General features: G+C 41.4%; 1 protein-coding gene across 3 annotated transcripts in view; it reads right to left on the bottom strand.

Moving 5' to 3' along the window:
• Positions 1-1915: 1915 nt before the first annotated feature.
• Positions 1916-23641, bottom strand: part of RUNX2 (RUNX family transcription factor 2) — a 116750-nt gene continuing 95024 nt past the window's right edge. For 2 of the 3 annotated variants that reach the window (XM_035110304.2, XM_060272336.1), the window contains 2 exons: positions 22486-22647; positions 1916-3545 (listed from right to left, as the gene is read on the bottom strand). In XM_035110304.2, the coding sequence (XP_034966195.2) occupies positions 3064-3545; positions 22486-22647 (644 nt within the window). In that variant the 3' untranslated portion in view covers positions 1916-3063. The remainder of the gene's footprint in view (positions 3546-22485; positions 22648-23641) is intronic. The other variant, XM_060272335.1, reaches the window with a different exon arrangement.

Raw genomic sequence — 23641 nt, 5'->3', positions numbered from 1 at the left:
CTTCAATTATAATTAATTCAGACTTGTAAAATGAACCATTTTTTCTGTGCAGTCATAATCACAGGGCATGAAATGGGCATATTTTGGGGCAAACATAACTGCACACCTGAGTGACTTAGAGTTTCAATCCCAAATGATCCAGTTTTAAAACGTGATGATACAGAAAGATTACTGTAGGTACAGAACAAAGCAGGGAAATGATCTATGCTGGATTAAATCCAGGAATATAAACCAGTATTTTAATTGTACAAGAACATCTTTCTTGCTTTCAAAATGTCTTTGGGTTGCTGCCTGCAGCCCCTGTAACAACACAAAAATATCCCTACAAAATTACTTAAGATGCATATAGTAAATCTTTAAAAAGCCCCCTTTCAGCAATAAAAATAATGTACAAATATAGTACCTTTATTAAATATACAACAGCTTTTGCACTGGAAGTTCATTTTCTTTTCTTTTTCTGGCTTAATAAACGACAACAAGAAACCCACAAAACTTGAAATGTGTAACCAGACACTGGCTCTTTTAAGTGCTGCTGAAATGAACAAACTTATCTTACAGATACAAATAAATTGACAAGGGTATGCTTCAAGCTACCACAAATAATAAATAGGATCAATAATAGCTCCCATCTTTGAAGGAAAAGCACACATCAGGAAAGTGTCTCTAACTGACAAAAAGGGTACTTGATATACCGGGTATAACCTTTAGAAGGTAAGTATTTTTTTCCCTAAAGAGCAAATGATTCATACCAAATTTTCAGGAATAATCCAGGGGAATATGGAGTCTCTCTAATGGCCTGCCTTAGCAATCAGCAGGTGATGAGTCTGATACTGGCCAGTTATATTACAACCTTGCATAAGTATTTCACCATTTGTTATTGTTGGGTTGGCCAAAACGTAGCCCATACTTATCATTAGCTTCGGCAGCACTGCAGTCCAAAGAAAATTATGTTTGCTGAATGCAACTGAGGCTAAAAGCAGTGCAAATGAGAACATGGAAAAGGCTAGAAAGACAATGCATTCTGGAAAGCTGGCACTTCCTTTTAAAGGAGTCAAGATGCAAATGGCTCTACTTCATCCACAGTCCCACATCCTGCTTCAGTTAAGCATGTGCATAAATCGGTTTCTGGAATTGAGTCTAAGGTGCCCAATGAGCTTACTGTCCTCTGAAGTTTAAAGAAGATTTCTCCAAACACTTCAGAATGTTTTGGATCTCAGGCACTTGTCAAGTAGCTAATCCTGCTTGTCATTCTGCCACAAAAGGTGGTGGATGGATGGATGATAAGTCCCAGATGTAAATGGGAACACGGCCTTAAGAGGACTTTCATTATCCATATTCACGTTTGAACAATCAAATATTGATGCAAGCTAGTCCTGCTGAATTTAGAACTGCTTTGCAGTGGTTCATTTGTGCTTATTCTTTTGTAACCTGATGGTTAAAATATCAATTGAAAAAAGGCCAGGGATATACACTATATGCATCATGACTAGTATTTCATACTAGATAAGACCTATAAGATTGGTCATTAATTTTGCTGGCATTTCATTTGGGATTTTATCCAGAATGCGTTGCCTGGGATCTAAGCATGGAGTACAGGAGTAAGACATCTGGCAACAGCCCTCACAAAGCGACCCCCAGCCTGGGGGGGGGGCTGCAGCAGGGAGAGTGGAGACCAAGATCTTGCACGTGAGAGAGAGGACTTTGGTCCCCACCCATTCAATTTTGAAAAACTTCCATTTAAAAATAGCATCCAAAATGCTTTTCACTCATTCTGCTGCTCTTTCCAGTTCATTTCTGGCAGATTAAAAAGGCAACCAAATACATTTAAAACAGTATTTCCTTCATAAATTAAAACAATGTCCTATATCAAAGTTTATTTGAGATGGAAGCATTACATATATATATATATATATATATATATATATATATATATATATATATATATATATATGCAGCTGGTTTATATTGGAACTGCCTTTCAGAGTTCAGGCATAGCCTTGAGATTTTGTACCGCTAGAAGTCTGTCAGTATTTTTTTAAAAAAACAAACATTTTTAGAGACCTAAGTCATCATATCATTACATTAAGAAAACTTTAAAGGGACCAAATATCATTAAATAATTATAAATATTTCTTTAAAATTATATGACAATTCATTTTTTGCAAATAACCTCAATTTGTACATATTTATAACTTAATAAAATATAACAAGATAGCCAGACACACATACTACCTAAACTGTTTTGGTTTGAGTAAGATATATTGCCATTATCTTTTGCTTCTTGCATAAGAAATTAGATTTCATTTTATTTTAGGGGGTCTCCCCCAATATATATATTTTGGTTAACTGATCTAAGGCAAAAAAAATCACATTAATGAATAACACAAAGTAAACAAGGCTGCCTTAGTGCCTTGGCAGGCTGCTCTTTCAGTACAAAATAAGCCGTGCATCTTAAAAGTTCTTTCATCTGCTGCAAGGCTTTGATAATATGGTTGAAGAGCTACTGTAATCAGAAGATATTTTGGTATAAATAGGAGCACAATCAAAAGTAGTGATAAGCACTGTGCATGCATAGGGGCCCTGCATATTGTATTGTTGCAACTGTACCTGAATTGTTTTTGTTTGTTCCAAAAAAAAGGCAAAAAAGCATGGGCTTTGTCTTGAAAATTGGCAGGAGTCCATTTCTTCCCTCTTGGCAAAATAACTCACTAATTATTATTTTTTTAAATGTTTTACAAGAGTCTAGACATGGGCATCTTTCTGCACTGGAGTCAATATTTTTAAATATATAAAACTCAGACAAATGTTTCCAAGAGGACAGTAAAATGTGCTTTGATCTACATTTATTGGAACTATGATGCTGGAAAGTCATTCTAACGTTGTATGCGTGTACTTAGCTGTTATAAAATCCCAGCTACACAGTTGTACATATTGAGAGAATCTATTCAAAGGAAAAGAAAAAAAACAGGCACTTTATAATTAGCTGACTCTCTTTCTTTCTCTTTCTTTCTTTCTTTCTTTCTTTCTTTTTGGCTCACTGACTTTAGGCCATGCAATAAACTTTCAGTATGGCCTCCAAACGGATTCATCCATTCTGCCACTAGAATTCAAGACTGTTGGGGAACTGCTGTGGCTTCCATCAGCCTCCACACCCTCATTCTGGTTAGGCAAGTTAGGGTTTAAGAGTGCGCTGCCGCCATTGGAGGTGGTGGTACAGGGAGGCAGCATTCTGGAGGGGGAGCGATCTCCTCCTGGCACCATGGGGAACTGGTATGATCCTGACGATGTGCCGTAGTAGAGATAGGGAGTGCTGCTGGTCTGGAATGGTCCACTTTGGTTTTGGGAGGAGCCTGGGTAAGGTGGCGGTAAGTAGGTGTGGTAATGAGTTGTGGATGACATACCCAATGACATGCCTGAGGTGACGGGCGGCGCATAAGTGAAGGTGCCTGGATAGTGCATTCGCGGGTTGGAGAACCGGCTCTCAGTGAGGGATGAAAGGCTGGCAAACTGCCTGGGATCTGAAAATGGGCCCAGCTCTGAAGCACCTAAAAAAATTATAACAAGACATGGGGGAAAGAAGGCTGTAAATATCCAATTTCTTTTTTTTCCCTCTGAAAAGTGATGATATAACTTTTTTAAAAGAAAGAAAGAAAGAAAGAAACCCATTTCTATTCTTGTTCCCCACAAGAATAGCAAATCATTCTATAGAAACACTACAAGGAACACTAGTGCCTTTTATTTCCAATCTGTGGTCATGCATGAGAGTCCACTGTGACCAAATAGAGGTGCTCTCTGTGGACAGATTTTTAATATTTATCAATGTAGTAAATTTCCTTCCAAATAAATCCACTACACTTCTGGTCAAAATCCACACAAACCTCAGCAGTTATCCATGAGAAATCTTGCAAATACTGACTTGGTACCTCCCGCTGCCCGTGGCACTCCCAGCCTTCCCCTGCTATAGACCTCGACTGCCCCAAAGTATTTTTATAAACAGAGTGTGATGTGCAAGTCCATGTTATCCTTATATCTTAGCATTTATTATAGAGGGTACATGCAGTTTTGTTTGTGTGATGGAAACTGAGCATGAGTAAAGGAATTTGGGGCTCATTTGAAATGGAAGGGTAAGTGCAACAGATATGGATTCCAGTTAGGAAACTGTCAGCGGCAGTTAACAGGGAAATACATTGAGTGAAAAACCACCATGGGTCATTTTATGTGATACAACGTACTGAAATAATATGCCGATGTGATGCTTCTCATCCCTTAACCATAGTTAAAGGGTCAGAAAAGAGTCACGAGGCACGTTCATGCAGATTTTCTCCTTTATTGTAGTTTGCTATTATGTGTGTCATCAACATTAACTATGGTTAACACCAACCAAGGTTTGAATCTCGTTGTGAAGTAAGAAGCACCTTGGTTTAGTCATGGTCAACAATGTGCAGACATCCCAATAATAAACTGTGCTTAAGAGGGTGAAGGCTGGAAAGTTATACAGCAAGAGGGAGAATGTAGGGAGAAGGAACATAAGCTTATTGGCCCTCACACAGTGGAAGGGGAGAGTTTTATTTCTGTACTAGCCCACCATAGGAAAAAACAAGGCTGAAAGTGTAAGAGGGCAAGTGTTTCATGAAAAACTATCAATATAGGTACATAAATTACGTAGAAAATCACTAGCTAGTATCAATATCAAGAAGCTAGAAGAAGATTAAGAGAAAAATAAACTCAAATAGGCCATCTTTAAACTCTTGGTAAAAAAAAGTATTTTTCAGGATACTTCAGGGTTATTTTCCCACCATCAAAATAAAAAGGCAATGCAATATTTCTGATTGACCAACTCAGACACAAGTGTCCAACTTTGCAGCTAGGAAGGTTGAACTTTCAATTAGTCAAAGAATACAACGTCAATTATTCTTGGCTTCATGGAATAATTTACTGTGGTCAAATAAGAAGCAGTCATTCAGTCAATCATTTTATCGGTTAACTGACTGCTATCCCAGCTGTGGTAGGTTTCTCACTCAGGAGAATCTGGGGTATCCAAAACTAGTGCCGTTGAGTGAAAAGCATTTGCAAGGTTCACTCCTTTGTCTGCCACTGTGGTGGAAGCTGGGACATTGGAATGGCTTGTTAGGTAGAGCTGTCATGGAGAGTGAAGAGAGGCTAGGCTACCAGACTAACCAAATGGCTGCCCACTTTGCCTGCGCCTTAAACCTGGAGGCAGGAAGACAGAGGATCAGAACATATAGAAATGGTTTTCTTCAGGGGACAGGGGGAAATGGGTATTGAGGGTTAATCAATTACAGGGGAATTCAAGTGAGGAATGCAGATGGGAAAATGGAACCCATATAGTGAAATCAGCTTGGTAGAATCTGGATCGAAAATTACAGTGGTACCTCGGGTTACAGACGCTTCAGGTTACAGACTCCGCTAACCCAGAAATAGTACCTCAGGTTAAGAACTTTACCTCAGGATGAGAACAGAAATCATGCTCCAGTGGCACAGTGGCAGCAGGAGGCCCCATTAGTTAAAGTGGTACCTCAGGTTAAGAACAGACCTCTAGCATGAATTAAGTTCTTAACCCGAGGTACCACTGTACACTGGTTTGAGATCTGGGAGGAAAACTAGTATTTGACGATAAATTAACTTAAGCGGAATGGTTTAGGGTTTGAAGCTCGAATCTCAGCTCTGCATCATCCTTGTTGCCTTGCGTGGGTCATTTGTCATTCTGCCTGTTAAAATGCATGTTGCAGCAGCAAATGTGTGGTCAGATAAGGGTTTTTGTGTTTGTGGCTATGATTCCACATCCTTCTTGCACATGTATCCACGTAATTCAACATCCTACTGCCAACAGGGGCCAAAGAATGTTACAAGCAGGACAAAAAGGCAACAGCCCTGTCCGTTTGCAGATTCTGGTGTTCAGAAGTAGGGTACAATCCTCTGAAAGATGGAAGTTCCAATCTGATTGAAGGGGTTTTCCTAGGCAGAGGTGAGAAGGGATGGTTGGACAGGCAAGGAAGAGCTTTAGGTGGGTGGAGGCAAGGGAAAGGAAAATAAGAGCGGCTTGGCAGAGTACTGCCCCACTTTTTACAGATTTGAGCCATCTTTGCTACCTGGCTACTTGCAATGTGGGAGAAACACCTAGCTCATAAACAGGTATTGTTTAAGGCAGAAAACAGCACCCAGTTCACTTGAGGGTTTTGTGACTGTTCTTCCCAACAGCCTTGCATCACCGTGGCATTACCAAGAGATACTGCCCTGAGAGAGGCAGCAGAGGGTACATAGAGAACTATATTGTGGGACAATAATTAAAAATAAATAAGTAATATTCTGATGCCTGCTGAAATAACTTTGCTATCAGACTTCCTTTAAATGCCAATCCAAATGTGAAACCTACACTGCTTTCAATGTCTAATGATATCTCTCCATATTCTCTATTCTCTTTCACATCACCAGGATCCACATGAGACAGGAAAGCAGAGTCTCAAATCCTGATCCCAGTGACACACATGAAAAGTGCCCCCCCTCCTGTGACTTCTAAGCTAGGTGGTTTGCTTGGTTCTATAACATCCTGGATATTCTGGTTTGGCCCAGCAAATGCTTTAAGGCACTTAACCTTTTAGCAGACAAGAAGTAGGACTTCAACAGGCAAAAAGGAAAATATATGTAGTTATGTAGCTACAGTGCATTTAGGCATAAGAAAATGGGCATCATCCAGTCTGAATCTGAAAATGCAGAGCCTGACCATGACTTGAAACAACTTGTTCTGAAATTGATGTAAGATTCTAGGTTTTTCCTCCTTGTATCTGGTCCTAATCTCTCCTCTATCCCTTCTGTGGCAAACCCTCTTCTGAGAAGGGCTTTCCCCCTTCATCTCTGCCTGCTGAGCAACAGCCAGAGGCAATACCACCCAGAAACAAAGTTGTTATTTTAAAAGCAAAGCACATTGCTTCCTCCTTCATACTATGAAAAGGAAGTAATATTTATTGGGAAATTTAACGTTAGTGTATAAATTCCACAGATAGTGAAAAGATTAATAGTGATCCTTTTCTGCTTACATTACTGTTAAATTAATAAGGTAAGCAGAACACGAATCACAATTTTCTCTTTTCTGCATCTGGTGAAATTATACAGTAACTATAGCTCATAGGTAGAGCATATGCTTTGCATGAAAGAGGCAAAAGTAAGTCTATAAAAGTTAGAAAGCAAAACACAGAGGCAGCATTATAAGGCTTACTGGAAGAAGATATGAAGAAGACACTTAACCACAGTTGCTAAGCCATCAGGATAGGGATTGCTGACCACCACCACCCCACCCCACGTGGCACTCAGAAGGCTGTGGAGGGGTCTCCTAAAGTAGCAGGAAAAAACTGGAGCAGCTCGTTGTGGTTGCCGTTAGCCTGGCGCTGGCTGGAGGAGTGTAGTTGGCCTGTGAACTGGGGTATATTTGTTTCAGTAATTTTATCCATCTCCACATTATTTTATTTAATCCCCAAGTGTGCTGTCTTTAGCATAAAGTACAGTTGGCTAGCTTTGGTATGGTAAAAAGGTAAAGGACCCCTGGACTGTTAATTCCATGGGGTGCGGTGCTCATCTCCGCTTTCAGGCTGAGGGAGCCGGCGTTTGTCCACAGCTAGCTTTCCGGGTCACGTGGCCAGCAGGATTAAACCACAATGGAACACCATGACAGAAGCCAGGGGGCACAGAAATCCCGTTTACCTTCCCACCACAGCAGTACCTATTGATCTACTCGCACTGGTAAGTTGACAGGAGCTGAGACAAAGCAACAGGGGCTCCCCTCGTTGCACGGATTCGATATGCTGACCTTGCAATCAGCACCCCCAAGGGGCTTGGCGGTTTCGACCACAGTGCCACCTGCGTCCCAGCAGGTATATTTTACTTGGAAGCAACTCATTTGAAATAAATGGGGCTTCCTTCATACTGAGAAAATACAGTAATTTGCAATGCCCTCCACCTCAATTTTCCACATCCACCAAGCAGCCAGTACTAGCCTGCATTTAATCATTGAGCTGGTGAGCAATTAGTGAGAAAAAACTGTGGCTCCAATCCAATGCACACCTACCTGCGTCTAAGCCTCACTGAACTTAATAGGGGTGGGAGGCTGTAGAAAGCAGAATGGTCTGCTTTCATTTGTAAAACCATTTATTTACATAAGCACTTATTTTTGCCATGCTGGCCCATAATTTTCAGTTGATTCCCAACAGTAATATGCTATGTACAGATTAACTCCTGAGAATAACACACAAAGGTCACCCTTTAAGGAGATCACAAGACAATCTTAAAACTTTCAACCACTATAGCCAAGATTTGTCTTATTTTTTGTTAACGGGATAAATAAGCCCTCACGCCTTTTCTTGATGGTTTCTTAAACCAAGTTTTACCCATGTAATATTGATAAAAGTTAATCTTTTGCAGTTTCTCTGACATTCTGAAAAAAATGGTGCATTGTTAATTAGCTGGGGAGGGAGCTGATTCGTTTTAGGTGCACTATAAGTCTTTAAGACCTAGACACTCAAGAGGAAAGAAAAGCAGGATATGGACTCAAAAAACCTAGATAAATGAGAAACACAATTTCCCAGAACTGTGTGTGTTACACATGTGAGCAAACTCTCACAAAAACAGCCTAATGAGGATTTGCCATGAAATGTTGAAAATCATTTGAAAAAGCTATAAAAAAACTGGAAGAGAAAATAAAATGGAGTAACCTAGAAAAGGAGAGAGCAAGGGACCCTGAAAAGCAGCACCCCTTTTAGATGGCGAGGGCATGCTGCAATATTTTGTTGCAGTTCCCACTTTTGTGAAATTACTATGGGTTACTCCAGAGCTGGCTGTAGAGCCACATTTATCCTCAACCAGTAGCAAAACACTCTGGGTCAGGACAGGAGAAGGGAAAAAAAATATTCCAGCCACTGAATTAATAGAACTTTAAACTTGCATCACCAAACTGTTCTTGTTCGGCTTATGCCCATCAATGTAATACTTCAGGACTAGGAAAAGAAATATAATAAGCATAGGTAAAATGATTCCAGACTTCTGATGAGCTTGAAGATCCATTTTTATTTTAATCTCAGAGACCTTATGTGCATAACGTGTTTTTGGTACAAAAAAAGAAGTGAAGGATAACTTAATTTTACTAGAACCCAACAACATATGTTATCTTATTGGGTCTTCACCACTTATATGTGTAAATTTATATGGCACTGGAAGCAAAATAAAAAAAGTGTTTGATTATTTAATTTCTCAAAAGGTAAAAAGGTAAACTCCTATGATCCCTAGCTAACAGGACCAGTGGTTGGTGAAGATGGGAATTGTAGTCCAAAACATCTGGAGGGCCAAAGTTTGGGGATGCCTGCTCTAGACTTGCTTCCTGAGGCTTCCTTCGGCTGCTTCCCATTCACACCTAGTTCTAGGTGCCGCAGGTTGCTTGACTTTCCCAGGGGTTCCAGAGGATGGGGAAAGGGTCCCCCTCCACTCACAGCACTTTCTCTCTCCCCCCCCCCTGGCCCTCTCCTCCTCCTCCTCCTCCAGCTGCTTACAGCTATTGGTCAGGATGGGGGGACTTTTATATTTCTACTCTTTAGACTCTGCTGGCAATAGGAAACATATTTTAGTTCAATTTTGTCAAAGTTTTTTTCTTTTACTTTTTGTAGGGATATATGAATACTAAGGAAAACATGCAATAATTTTCTTGAATAATATTTTTGTCAGAATTACATTAGGATTTAGAAGGCAGTTTAGAAACATATTTTGCCTACAAACTTATTCCTCAGAGCTGCAGACATCTTGTACTCAAGCAAAATGTGAAGAATCACGGGAAGGCTGTCATACCCTGGGGACTGGAAGGCTACTTTGTTTTATTTTAGCAGAAAAGACACACAGGCCTGCCAATTTCTGCCCTGCTTTCCAGTGTTATAAATTGTACTTGTAATATTTGCCAGTGCAATCAAATACTATTCTGTCCCCACAAACTGGAGAATCAACTATTCCTTTCGAGTACCATTCAAATAATACACTTCTACTCCCTCCACCCACTTCCCCCTTTTTTGGGGGGGGGAGAAAGAAACCTCCTCGCTGTTAAAGGGCTTTATTAAAAACTTTTAAGCAAAGGGAAGGAAGATGCTCTTTGAAACTGAATCTGCTGTAGGACACAAGCCAACCCAAAAGGCCACCCACAGCGCATGGGGGCCATGTGACTTCTCTGTCACATCCTGAAGCCATTTCCAGCCTGCGCACAAGTTTGTGCTCCCATTTAGAAGAAGCCGGGATATATTGGGAACACACATATGGAAACACTTTCCTAGAATCCGTTTCCATGAAATCCATAAGGCGCCAAGTAGCTTCAGATGTGGTGGTGTGCCTCAGATTAGCCAAAGGGTGGCAGAGGAAAGGCAGAAATCTACCCTCGCAGCACTTATTTCAGTTCCATTAAACACACACACACACGACTTGGGGCTACCAAAAAAATACTGGAGCCATAAATAAATAAATAAATAGCTGCTCTTCTGTTCTAAAAAAAGCAGCATGAATATTCAATATTCTTATCATAAATCAGGGAGGGCCATTAATGTCACAACAGCTGCCTGCAGTGTTTTAATTAGCTCCCCCCCACGCACCCCCGCTCCGAGATCTATGGAGAAGGAATATGTGCTGCATGGGTGTAGGTTAAGAGACAGGAAAAAAAACTCTTTATTCAACATGTGTGGCCAGAATCATTTTCCAAATTGCACACAAAAATATTAACTGATGGTCATGTGAAGCTTACAGACACTCCCTTCAGATGGTAGGCCTTCCTTCAGCCCGTCTGTTGCAGTTGTGACACATCAAAACCAGAGATTGCAAACCGGATAATATCCAGCACACTGCTTTGAGATGGCTGAAAGGCCTCTCTCAGTGCCATAGCCTGCTTTGGCCAGGAGACCTCAGGTTCAAACCCAACAGGGCCGGCCCTACGGCATGGCTGGGTGGCACAGGGTACCGGGCCGCCAGGGGGGCGCCGTGATGCTGTGCCTGTGGCAGCCGCACAACAGGCGCTGGGAAACGGGGTGGGGGGCACCGGAGGGATCTTCGCACCAGGACGCCAGATATGCTTAAGACGGTCCTGAAACCCAAACCCACTTCCTTCCTTCCTTCCTTCCATCAACAAGATGCTACTTTAGAAGCAGAGGCATAGCAGAGATTATAATATTTCCCCCCAGAAGGGACAGTTTCAACAATAATTTATAAACAAAAAACCAAGAAAGTGTTAAGTTGCCTCTTCCAACTTCAGATTGCAGTCTTGGGAGAAACAAAAGGCAACCTTGGGGAAAACATTCATGGCGTTGAGCTCTATGTGCACCTGCCCCCACTCTGAGAGGATGCCACTTGCTGGAAACTGCAGAAGGGGATAGAACAAGGGGGTTATGACCACACCCTGCTTCCAGGATTCCCACAAGCATCTGGTTGGCCAGGTGAGGATGCTGGACTAGATGGGCCTTTGTCCTGAACCACCAGGTGAAGGAGTCCCCTGAGTTCCTAATACGACAAAGTGTATTAATGAAGACTTCTGCCCCAGTCTTCACCCCATCCATCCATTCATCCATCCATCCATCCATCCTTCAGTGCCTTAATATTCCACTTTTTCTTCTGCATATTATGATGTCTCCCAAATCTCACTCTGTATCAAGGTAAATGAAAGTAAACTCTTTTTGGAGACAAGAGCTATGCAGAAGACGGCAAAGCTTAAATAGTAGCTCCTGTTCCTCCAACTGCAGATTTTAACATAAAAGGTGATTTTGGATGGGGTGTGGGGGAGAGAAGTATTGTCATCCTCAGAGTTCAGTACAGAAACAATAAATATACAGCTGTTATTCAGTTGTTATCGCCATCTGCAGTCCACCATCCCACCTTATTGGCGCATTCGTTTCTGGTGCAGTGAAAACGCGGTTGGGTGTGGAAACTGTGTCAGATACATGAGATACAAAACTTATCTTCTTCATGCCCAAAATTTATTTTGTGACTCTTCTTATTATTATTTACTTAGTTCAAAAGCCTTTTTAGTTCTGTTTGTATAAATGTCACCTGACATTGGAGGGGCTCTCCCTCCCTCTAGCAGCTACAGATTACCATTCACACAAGTTTTGTACTTCGGACGTTATATAGGAAGCACAAGCAGAGTAGAAGCATAAATCACTTGCACTTTCTCCGTCTCTGTACAGTATTTGTAATGAGCAAAGACACAGCTGAGCCATTACTAGGAGACATCAATGGGTCAGTGTCATGTGGAAGGCACTGTACTTATATATACAACAAATGTAGGTCCGTACATTTATGCAAGACAGTTATGATACAGTTGTGTCAGGGAAGGAGCAGAGGAGCAGCCAGATCAGTGATTGTTTTATCTAATATTGCAGCAGGACAACGTGCACAGAAAATATCTTTTTAAAATGTCGGCCCATGACAATAGGCTCTCGCAACGTCAGCCAGCCATACTGGATAGAATTCAATCCAGCACAGCAAACCATCATGGCAAAGCACCAAGCATATATAAACCACAGCAGAACTCAATTCACACACCCAAAAGTGCTGTGACACTCGACTCCCATGCCTACAAACCTATGAGAATACAAGGGCACAGCTGGGAAAGGAGGTATTACTGGGAAACAATGGTGAAATGGCCCTTAGCTCAAAGGAGAATACACTTGTGAAACAAAAAAACACCCAGTAGCCAAAGATAATAAGGGTTCATATAAACAAAGTACACCTGCCTTCTCATAAGCCCTTTTCATATGTTCCGCAGATGCACACAGTTCTGACCCTGCTGCACACCTGGGCTTTGGCATGTCTGCGTTGTGCCTACAGATGTAGACGATTCTCCAGGCAATCAGAAATCCTACAGAAGATTAGTTTTCTAAAGAATGCAGCACTCTCTGCATGTTGGCAATCCTGCAATAGATACTGTTTCAGAGACTATCTTCCTTAGCTTTTAAAAAATGTTTTGATCGAGTTTCTAAGCAGTAAGGAAATTTCTTTATTTTCCACATACAAAAAAAAGGAAGTGGATGGAGTGGAAACTGTATTCCCGTTTGTGGGGATTGGATGGTATTTGATTTCACTGGCAAATACCACAGTGTAATTTATAATACTGGAAACCAGTACAGAAATGACAATGACTTTTTTCATGCAATGAAATAAAATAGACTTCTCTCATTTGTTTATTATTTCCATTTATAGACAGTTAACTATCAGGAGATCCCAAGCCACAGTGAATATTTATTTATTTTTTATTAAATTTATATCCAGCCCTTCCTCCCAAAGCTATGATACTGTTCATCGTATTCTGGCCGCGCACAGAACACTTGCACTGCATGTCTGTAATATATGTTCACAGTAGGATGCAAAGGCAGGATTCCTTCTCATCCCTATGCCTGTACAAGCATGTGCATGTAGGCACATTACAGATGTGTAAAAGTGTGTGTGTGTGTGTGTGTGTGTGCAGAACCATTACCCTGATCCTGCCCACTGTGTGCTCACTGAATGAACACAGCACTGCTGGACCATGGTGAAGAGGCCAAAAGGGAACAGGCATTGGGAAGCTGGTTTTGCCAGGCTTTCCTTCAACCACGTTTCCCTCTGTTTCCTTTTCCTTGTAGCTGCTTGCTGACACAATTAGAAGCAAAGACTTTGCAAAACAGCCAGAGGAGGAGTGTAAACCCAACACATACCTGATGCTTGAAGAAAATACAATCTGAATAAAAATGACAGACAAGGAAAGAGAACAAGCATCTCTTCCATATACATCAGAGGAAATACATTTCACATACCACAAAAAATCCTGTGAACTTCCCCCCTTTTCAGTTTGCACATGCTGTAGAAAAATGACAAATTATCCCCTCCAAACCAAGCCCCTTTTCTTTTTGTTTTATGGGGAGGGTTGTGTGTGTGGACAGATTATCATTCTGATGCTGTCTTCCTGCATGAGGGAGGAAGACGACAGAGAAAGACAAAAACAAAGGGAAACACGGAAACACACACACACAGAGGGGCATACAGCTGCAATTAAAACACTTTCAGTGTGTTATAATGTGCAATATACAGATGTGACACTAGATGGCGACAGTGAGCTATGCAAAAGTCAATGTATTTTTCAAAACTTTTTTTAAAAAACATTTTCACGGTGTGTGTTTTTATATTTGTGTAGATTCCACCACAGACAGACAGACAGACAAAGACATGTGTGTATGGGTCTCCCTCTGAGGCAGAACTTTAAAATCCTTTCCATAGACTTGCATAGCTGCCAAGTTATCCCTTTTTTTAAGGGATTTTCCCTTATGCTGAATAGGCTTCCTCGCGAGAAAAGGGAAAACTTGGCAGCTATGGACTTGCATTGGGGGGGGGAGAGAAAACACTATTACAGTATCAGTGGCTGGAGGAGACGAGGAAGAATGTGAACACAAAGGAGAAGAAGGGGAGGATGGGTGGAAAGCTTAGATGGATGTAAGACGGGGAAAGTGAAGGATGAAGGAGAAGGGGGAAAGGGGCAAATGATGTAGGCAAAAAAGGAATAGTGTAAAGATAAAAAGGAAGGTTGGAGTGAAGGGGGAAATTACAGGAATGAGTGGAAGGAGAAGGAGGAGGTGGAGGAAGAAAGGAAATCAGCTAATGGAAGGGAGGGAGGAAAGAAGGGGAGGGGAGGGAGAGAGAAAGGAGCAGGGGACATGGAAGGCAACCAGAGGATGGATAAAAGGGATGGAGAATGAAGAGAAAGGCAGGAGGAGGAGGCTGCGCTCTAGCAAGCCCAGAAATTGTTTCTCTTGCATTGCTTTGCTCTCTGCTTCTTTTTCTTCACAAAAGGAGGAACTATTTACTGCTGCAGAATCATTCCTCATAATTGTTTTTTCTCTCTCTTCTCCATCTCTGGGGCCTGTTGTGGGGGAGGGGTGTTAGTGGGGGAGGCAGGAGGCGGAGGGGAGGGAGGCAAGAGACGCCACACTGCAAACTACCTCACCGCAAATAATTGTGCACTCAAGAGAATAGTCTGAGATTATTTGCCATCAAAACTCAGAGGTGAACTTTAAGAATCAAATTCATCTCATCTCTAAATTTTATACAGAATTATTCAAGTGATTTGTGTTTATTGATGAACAAATTATTTCATATGCCAAAAATGTGGAGTAATAAATAAACAAATAAGGGTGTAAGTCTCAGTCTGCCAGCAGAAGGTGAGATGGCCCTTAACTTTTTGTTAAGTTTAATCCCGATCTGAATTTTATTTGACTAAAGAACTCTAGCTGAAAAAGAGAGCTGCTCGGTTCTGCTTTATTACTTTTTTATTTTATTACTTTATCAGACTTTTTAAATACAGTTGGTTCTCAAACTTAATCCGTTCCGGAAGTCCGTTCCAAAACCAAAGCGTTCCAAAACCAAGGCACACTTTCCCATAGAAAGTAATGCAAAATGGATTAATCTGTTCCAGAATTTTAAGAACAACCCCCAAAACAGCAATTTAACATGAATTTTCCTATCTAACGAGACCACTGATCCATAAAATGAAAGCAATAAACAATGTACTGCAGTCACACAATCAGCCAGTAGCTGAACCACACAGTCACACACCAAGAAAAAGAGCCACAAAAACACAAAATAAATAGCAAAACATACAGACCTCAGCCTAACACTCCAAACAGAAGTGTGGCACTCAAATCAGAAGCATAACGCTCAAAACAGAGCACGTTTGACTCCCCAAAAAAGTTTGCAAACCGGAACACTTACTTCCAAGTTTGCAGTGTTTGGGTTCCAAGTTGTTTGAGAACCAAGGTACCGCTGTATATAAAAAGACTTCTCAGATATTCTGTCCACTTTACTGTTCCTCCTAGATAAAAAAATGGAACAGAGCCCCAACGTTGTAGCCTCCCATGTTGAACAACCGGTTGAATTTAGTTTTTGAATTTAGGGTGGTATGATGTGTTCCTTTTCGATGTCTGGAATAAGACATTTTGTTGTCCCCCATTAAGAATTAGCATATTGTTTACACAAAAGCCAAAAAGGCCACTAAGAAATAAATCATTACAAAAGCAGCTCAGGCTGCAAGGCATTATTCCAGTTTAAGTTAATATCATTTTAATGAGCACTTCAGAAAAGGGATATGGTGCTTATGGAAAATGTCCCTAATTAATATCAGACCTTAAATTAGGAATAACAAAAAAGGCAGTATCATTTGGTCTCAAGCTGGAACTCAAGTATATTTTGGCATCATTACTAACTGTTAGCAGCAAGTTCTGAAAGCAGATGCAAATCCTGATATGTGCCCTAAATATAAAACACATTGCACAAAAAAGCTCAGATAAAACATATATCTATGCACTCACACATTGATTGTAGTGTGCTATTTCCTGTACTAGCAACAAATATATTCCATTTAAGAAAGTTCCAGCACTTTATTTTCTTCTGCTAATAGTTTTTAAACCTAAACTGCTAAAAGCATATGAGTTCTCTTGTCTTTTTCTGTCACAGATTTCTTCTGGTCCACCTTTGTCAAAAATATTTTTTACAGATGGAAGTGATTATAACATAATATTGAAATAGTCAACAACAGCAACAACAACAACAAGATATTCATGTTGTCTATTTGGGGGCTTGAATCTGGTTGTTAGAGGCAAAATCTATCCAAAAACCATGACCACAATTATTGAGGCTAGAAAGCAATCATAGAATTGTAGAACTGGAAGGTACCATGGGGGTCATCTAGTCCAACCCCTGCAATGCAGGAAACTCAACTAAAGTATCCATATTCAAGCGCCCCTTTTTATCTTGGGAGCTTTCCCCACAAAAACCTGCTCTTTAAAGCTCAACCAGAGCAAACATCAATCTGCAGGAAACCCAAATTGACATTTGAGCACTAAAAGAGGGGGGGGGTTGTGGGGAAAGTTCCGGAGGGGGGTGGGATCCTGGACACAGAGCTTTTAAGCACAGACTTGTGCCTGGAAAGAGCAGAGCAAAAATTAAGTGTGGATAAGGGACGCAGGTGGCGCTGTGGGTTAAACCACAGAGCCTAGGGCTTGCTGATCAGAAGGTCGGGGGTTCGAATCCCTGCGACAGGGTGAGCTCCTGTTGCTCAGTCCCAGCTCCTACCAACCTAGCAGTTCAAAAGCACGTCAAAATGCAAGTAGATAAATAGGAACCGCTACAGCGGGAAGGTAAACGGCGTTTCCGTGTGCTGCTCTGGTTCGCCAGAAGCGGCTTTGTCATGCTGACCACATGACCTGGAAGCTCCCTCGGCCAATAATGTGAGATGAGCGCGCAACCCCAGAGTCGGTCACGACTGGACCTAATGGTCAGGGGTCCCTTTACCTTTTAAGCCCCCTTTTTAAACTTCTGAAATGTATAAACTGGACTCATTTTAAATATGCATTCTAATCAGCCAAATTATATGATTCAAGCAGCAATCTGATAAAATCCTGCTGACTAGTCCCGTTGGTTTTCAACAAGTTCCTTCCTAGCATATTAACACTATTTTTACTTTCCAAAGTGCTTTATAGTCTTCATCGCATTTGCTTTCACAGCCATCCTGTATTGATTTGCCAGTCCACTAAATTACAATGCACCAGTGATGTCATGAGAGATAAAAGACTAAGGAAGCCTATTTTCTTTTTGAAAAGTGTATTGTGTAATCATAACAAAAATATGGTTGAAAATCCCCAGATAAAAGGTCAATTGAAATATTAATAAAAATCCTTGAAGTTTGGTTAAGTTAATGTTAAAATGTGACAAGTTCAGGTGTATTCTCATCACCTACCTATTTTATTAAAAAATCTCTTCAGACATGTACAGTTTTAACACTTGTTTTTATTGGTCCATAATAGGAAGGATTAAACAACAATTAAAATCCAGTCACATTTAACAGCCCAACTGTGGCTAACTTGTACATTACTGACTACTAAGGACAAACTTTGGATGACATTCTGGCTCCACTGAAATCAACTGCAGAACTTTTCTTTATTTCACTGGGGCCAAAATTCGCCCCTTTACCGGTACTTTAGTTTTTACTGGACTGGATTCTATTAGCTTTCCTCTACTTCCTCCCTAACAAATGTACAAGGACTCTAATTGTTCACATGCATCTGTAAGTTCATAGTTTGTTCACATACGAGCACACAAACACCATAACATTTTTCCAAACTATATATACACACACTGTCGCAACCAGATGTATCATTTTAAAGATTCTTGCTTTATTCTGGAGCTTCACAGTTCAACAAAATAAAATTGATCAATCTTATGTTGCAACACTATGGGCTTTCCAGGTTACTATAGCTCTGATTGAACCTTTTAGTTTTCACTAAACCAGCAGCACATTGTTTTATGTTATGCATACACAGTGCTATTTTTTCTAGAAAAAGAGGTGGCGGAACTCACCATGAGCCCCCCTCTGGTTCTCTTAGAATGGCAATGGTGCCCACCTGAGAGAGACCATGCTAACAGAAACAACGTAGGCCAGGATTGTGCAAGAGTCTGCATATAAGAGAGTTTCTTTTCCCTTCTCAGTATAGCTCTGAAGTGCTTGTACTGATGGAAAATCACAGGGAGAATGAAGGACAGGGATCAAGCAAATAACACAAGCTACTGGATGAGTAGGTAGAGCAGGTTAGTTCAACAATTGGGACTGAATATGAAGTTGCTGAGCACCAAGGAAGGTGGCCAACACAGTGTCAGGAGCGGGAAAGACCTCAAGGAGACCCCCAGAAGAGCTGCTTCGCAGTGGAAGCTTCTTGGCATGTCCCCTGGGGAGCTGTGGTGGGAAGGTATTGTGAGACTTAATACGGAGAATAGCCTAAGCTCTTGTTTTATTTGAAATGAATTTAAAAACAGCAACCCAATATTGATATGAATATACCTAAGTTTTCCAATAAATATTGTAATCACTACCAGGAATAGGAGTAAACCTGAACAAGGCTTAGAGCCTCTTCTAACACTGCTATAGTGGAATAGGATTTACTAGTCCTGGTGCTTTTCCCCTCACCAGTGTTAACGTCCGAAATTGACATTAGCAGTCAGGCGCGACGGGTTCCATCCCACTTTGGGGCTGCCCAGTGAGCATGTGTGATGTCATGCCCGTTGCATATGTGACGTCACCTGGGGGCGCAGCATGTGATGTCATACATGTGACATGTTGAGTCGCCCGGCCGGGCACCAACAGTGAACCTTTAGTGGTGCCTCAGCACCCAGAACCCCCCAGAGATGGCGCCAATGTTAGCAGTACAAACCACAAATGACACAAGTGTTTCCATAGTAGTTAATAAATGTGAAAACCTACCTGTGCAACATCTGAATAGCTAAGGAATATCTGAATGGCTGCTTCTTTCTGGCCTTGTTCCTTATTTATATTGGTTGCTTTCTCTCTGTTCTCCTGTGTCTAACAACCATTAACATGCTTATTAAACTTTGTGGTTTTTTTCTCATCTCCATGTTTCTTTGTGTGTTTTATTTTTCTGTTGGAAGCCACCCAGAGTGGCTGGGGAAACACAGCCAGATGGGTGGGGTATAAATAATAAATTTTTTATTATTATTATTATTATTATTATTATTATTATTATTATTATTATTTCTTATGGCTCCTTATATGCAGAAATTCCTATTTTTAAAATATTCAGCTGGCCTCTTCTTTGTTTCACTTTAAGAAATTATCAAAATGTCATCTTTCTTCTTGCACTTCTGTCACAGGCACGGTAGCGGCTACTCTAGAGTAACGACTCCTCACGACGTTGCATTTTCATGCTTTTATTAAGTGCACATTATTTACAGTGTAGAGTCAGTACTATGTACATGTTGTCAGTCTGGGTCAGAACCTCCGAATGGAGATTCGCGCGTCTTTTTCCAGCAAAGTAGTCTGGGAATACTGAATCTCCGCCCCCGTTGCTTCTTGCGCAATTCTGGGACCGGCGGGCTCGGTCTTCTTGCCGCGCTTTCCCTGCTTCCCCCTTCCTTTCCTAAGCGGAGCAGTAGCTCTGCTACCCTGCCTGAGCCATGGCCTCTACTTCCCGCTTCCCCGCTGGAGTCATCCCCCTCCCCACTCCCACTGGCGCTGGGAGAAGATCTTGTGCTCAAGATGGGAGGAGGCTGTCTGTAGCTTCTGTCCCTCACAACTTCATTTATAGTTCCCTCTTTTCCTCCAGCTTCTCTCTCATTTTGTCTCCTGATTTTGCATCCCCTCTTCCATATTTGGCACTTTTAAATAATAAATGCTGGCATTAAAAAAAGATGGAAGTGGAGTGAAATACTAAGCCTTCCTCTCCCCGCCCCCCTTTGTTAACTCTGCTTATCTACTCTGGAATTTGTATCATTTCAGATTTTACAAATACCTGTTCTAATCTCCATTTTTTAAAAGTGACTCCTGACTTGCTTTTGGCGTAGTTCTGTGATGCCCCCTGTTCCATGAAACTCACAACCCTGTTTCCTGAACTATGCATTCTCTCTCTCTCTCTCTCTCTCTCTCTCTCTCTCTCTCTCTCTCACACACACACACACACACACACACACACACACACACCATTTTTTGGAAAGGGGAAAATATATGGAGAAGAATCAACTCCCCCCCCCCAAGGTATCGGTCGGACAAGGGAGAGAGCTTCCTTGCTTCTTGCTTGCTCTGCTTTGATGGTAGGACTTCTAAGCCCTCTGGATCTTCCGCATGTTAGGCACTCAGGTCTGAATGCATCCTGACAAGCAAGGGCTGCAGGGCAAGAAGCTCCCACAGCTGCTGCAGCCCCAGCCAAGCCATGCCCCGCAGGTATTGCCAGTGGCGACGCTGCAAAAATAACTGATTTGACAGCCCAGCCCTATGGCTACCAGGAGACATGAACTAAATGAATATGGTCAAAAGCTTAAACCAATCATTTGGGGTTCAGTTCAAACAAAAACACGTTTCACACTTAGAAGACAGAAATGGCTGGCTGGCGTTTCCAGAAGTCATGAATTCAAATCTGTCTATTTTGGACATGTATCCTAATGTTTGATGGAACACTAAATAGCTAAGATGAAAAGGATGGGCTGTTTTTGCGCGCAGGGGTGTGTGTATGTGGATTATCTACCCCTAAGATAAAAGAAATGAAAGAAACCAAGCTAATCAAATTGTATAGGCATCTTGGCTGGTGTTCAGCCTGTCAGAGATTCAGTGAAGTGAACATTTTTTTATAGCATTGAGCTTTTTAGAGAAGGGGAAAACAAGCAAGGTGTTCACTTAGCTGGCAGGGAGTCAAACAGGTGTAGGAGACGAGAGGGTGAGAGACAATCACTGAGCCTTGCAAACCTGATGCAGGATAAGGAGAGTCTTCATTCTGCACACTTTAATAATGAATCACAGTGTTCCCCTTATGTTACACATAGTTCAGGCAGATGAGCTACAACTCTGTTTCCACAACTGTCTCTTAGAGCTTCAGGGGAGCAGGATTGACACCCTTTGTTTAGGTTCACAACATATGATAAAATGGAGTAGATGATGATATGCCATGGTATGTTGCATTATAATACAGCATGAAGATTGTTTTACCTAGAGATGGATCACAGAGTGCATAAACTACTACTACTACTACTACTACTACTCATAATAATAACAGTCCCCTGCCCCAGTCACTCTGGGCAGGTTCCAACATAATAAACGCACAAAAAAACACCCAACACTAAAAACTTCCCAATACAGGACTGCCTTCAGATGCCTTTGTAAAGTTGTATAGTTGTTTATCTCCTTGACATCTGATGGGAGGGCTTTCCACAGGGCGGACACGGCCACCGAGAAGGCCCTCTGCCTCGTTCTCCGTAACGTCACTCCTCGCAGGTCAATTGTAATTCGATTGCAATTCGATACTGACTTACCTGGGAGTAAACCACACTGAACTCAATGTGATTTACTCCTCAGGAAGCATGTACAGGACTGTGTTGTGTATTTCCACCAATATTTTGCTTCCTTTTTCATGAGACAATTTGTCTAATCCATTCTATAACTGCATTCCACCCCTAAATAATGCAGGTGCTGAAATGGAACTGAAGTGCACAATAACTAAGCTAAGCAGCTTTCTCAAACTATTGCCGTTAGAGGAAAACGAATGTGAGCCTTGGACCAAGCTATTCCTTCCAGTTATGGAGACTTTTGGCTGTGAACAAACTAATTTATGAGAGTGAAGCAAGGCTTTCATCAAAAGAAAGAAAATGTAAAGCTATTTAGGTAACCCACACAGGGCAAAAAATCCCCTGCTGAATATAGTGTGAAGCAGATCCATGAGATATTGTGTCTTCAAGGGATCATCAGACATTCAAACCACAAGGCCAAAGGAAGACAGGGTTTTTTAAATGGGGGGAGCTCATACAGCGAACCCCAACAGTTTTTGCTAACCTACAAATGAGAGCACAAACACTGCAACAGGTTTGTACCTTTTAAGCAGCCTTAGCCTTCCCTGCTTCCACCTAAGACAACTAGTGGAGTTCAAACATGGTCTTTACCTGAGAGCCGCCTGGGCACATCGGTGATGGCTGGAAGCCCCGTGCCTCTTGTGGAGGACAGGGGGGTTGTGGAATGAATGGAGGGTGAAGTCATCTGGCTCAAGTAGGAAGGGTAAGACTGGTCATAGGACCATGGAGGGGATGACTGTGCTTGTCTGGGGTCTAAAAACAAAACAAAAGAGAAAATAATTTAAAATGAAAGACTTGTAAAGAGGAGCAGCTGGTGAAATTAGAAAGCCTACGCACCGTTTTCTCACAAAGAATGAGAATGAGCAAGTAAAAACTCCAAACATTTGAGTTGTTTTTTCTTAACATCTCCATGGCCTATGTCATGCTGTTTGGAAGTGGCAGAACTAGTGAGTCTTCCAAGGCATGAAAGCAACAGTGTGATCCTACCCTGAGTACGTCCCCCTGAGTTCAGTTACACGTACTCCCAGATGAGTATGTATACAATTGCAACTGAAGACATTGAGATTGGATTGTCAAAGCAATAGCTCCAACAGGGGCGCTCACCTCTCCTAGATCAGATCTGGGTAAGAGAATAAGGATGTTCCATAGGGGTGTTCATTTAGCCAAGATTTCAATTAGATATTCATTGAGAAAGGATGTGCAAGGAGATGATGGAAAGTGCAAGTAATTGTGGAGAGTTGGGGAAACTGATGTGAACGTCTTCAGGACCACAGGGAAACTGAGAGAAGAGATTTCAGAGTTAGGTTCAGTCACTGTTGCAGAAGTGTTTGATATCTTGAATCTTCTGATAGACCTATTGCTGCAACTCGCAACAAGGATACTGAAGATCTCCCAATGGAATAACACTTTTATCCGAAAGAACTAACTTGTATCTTGGCAGAATAATTTATATTAGAAGAACTGCAGGTGTGGAGATAAGAGAGTCAAAAGTCTAGGCTTCCCACTTAAGACAACCCTCTGGGGGGAAATATCTTAACTTCTTAGAAACCTATCTTTAGCCAGGATTCCTGGGGAAAGCTACAATGCAAAATCAAACTAGTAGCAATGTTTTGGAAATGAATGCTCCGTCCAAAAGCTGAATCATGTGGCAAAATAAGATAAAAGCAAAAAAACATTCTAGATCATGCAAAAACATACTTTAACTTATATTGCTCGTAATTCAAACTGTATAATGTTTTTTGCTTTT

This window comes from Zootoca vivipara, chromosome 3 (assembly GCF_963506605.1).
Source record: "Zootoca vivipara chromosome 3, rZooViv1.1, whole genome shotgun sequence".
Taxonomy (NCBI): Eukaryota; Metazoa; Chordata; class Lepidosauria; order Squamata; family Lacertidae; genus Zootoca; species Zootoca vivipara.
This window is presented reverse-complemented; position numbering and strand designations above follow the sequence as displayed.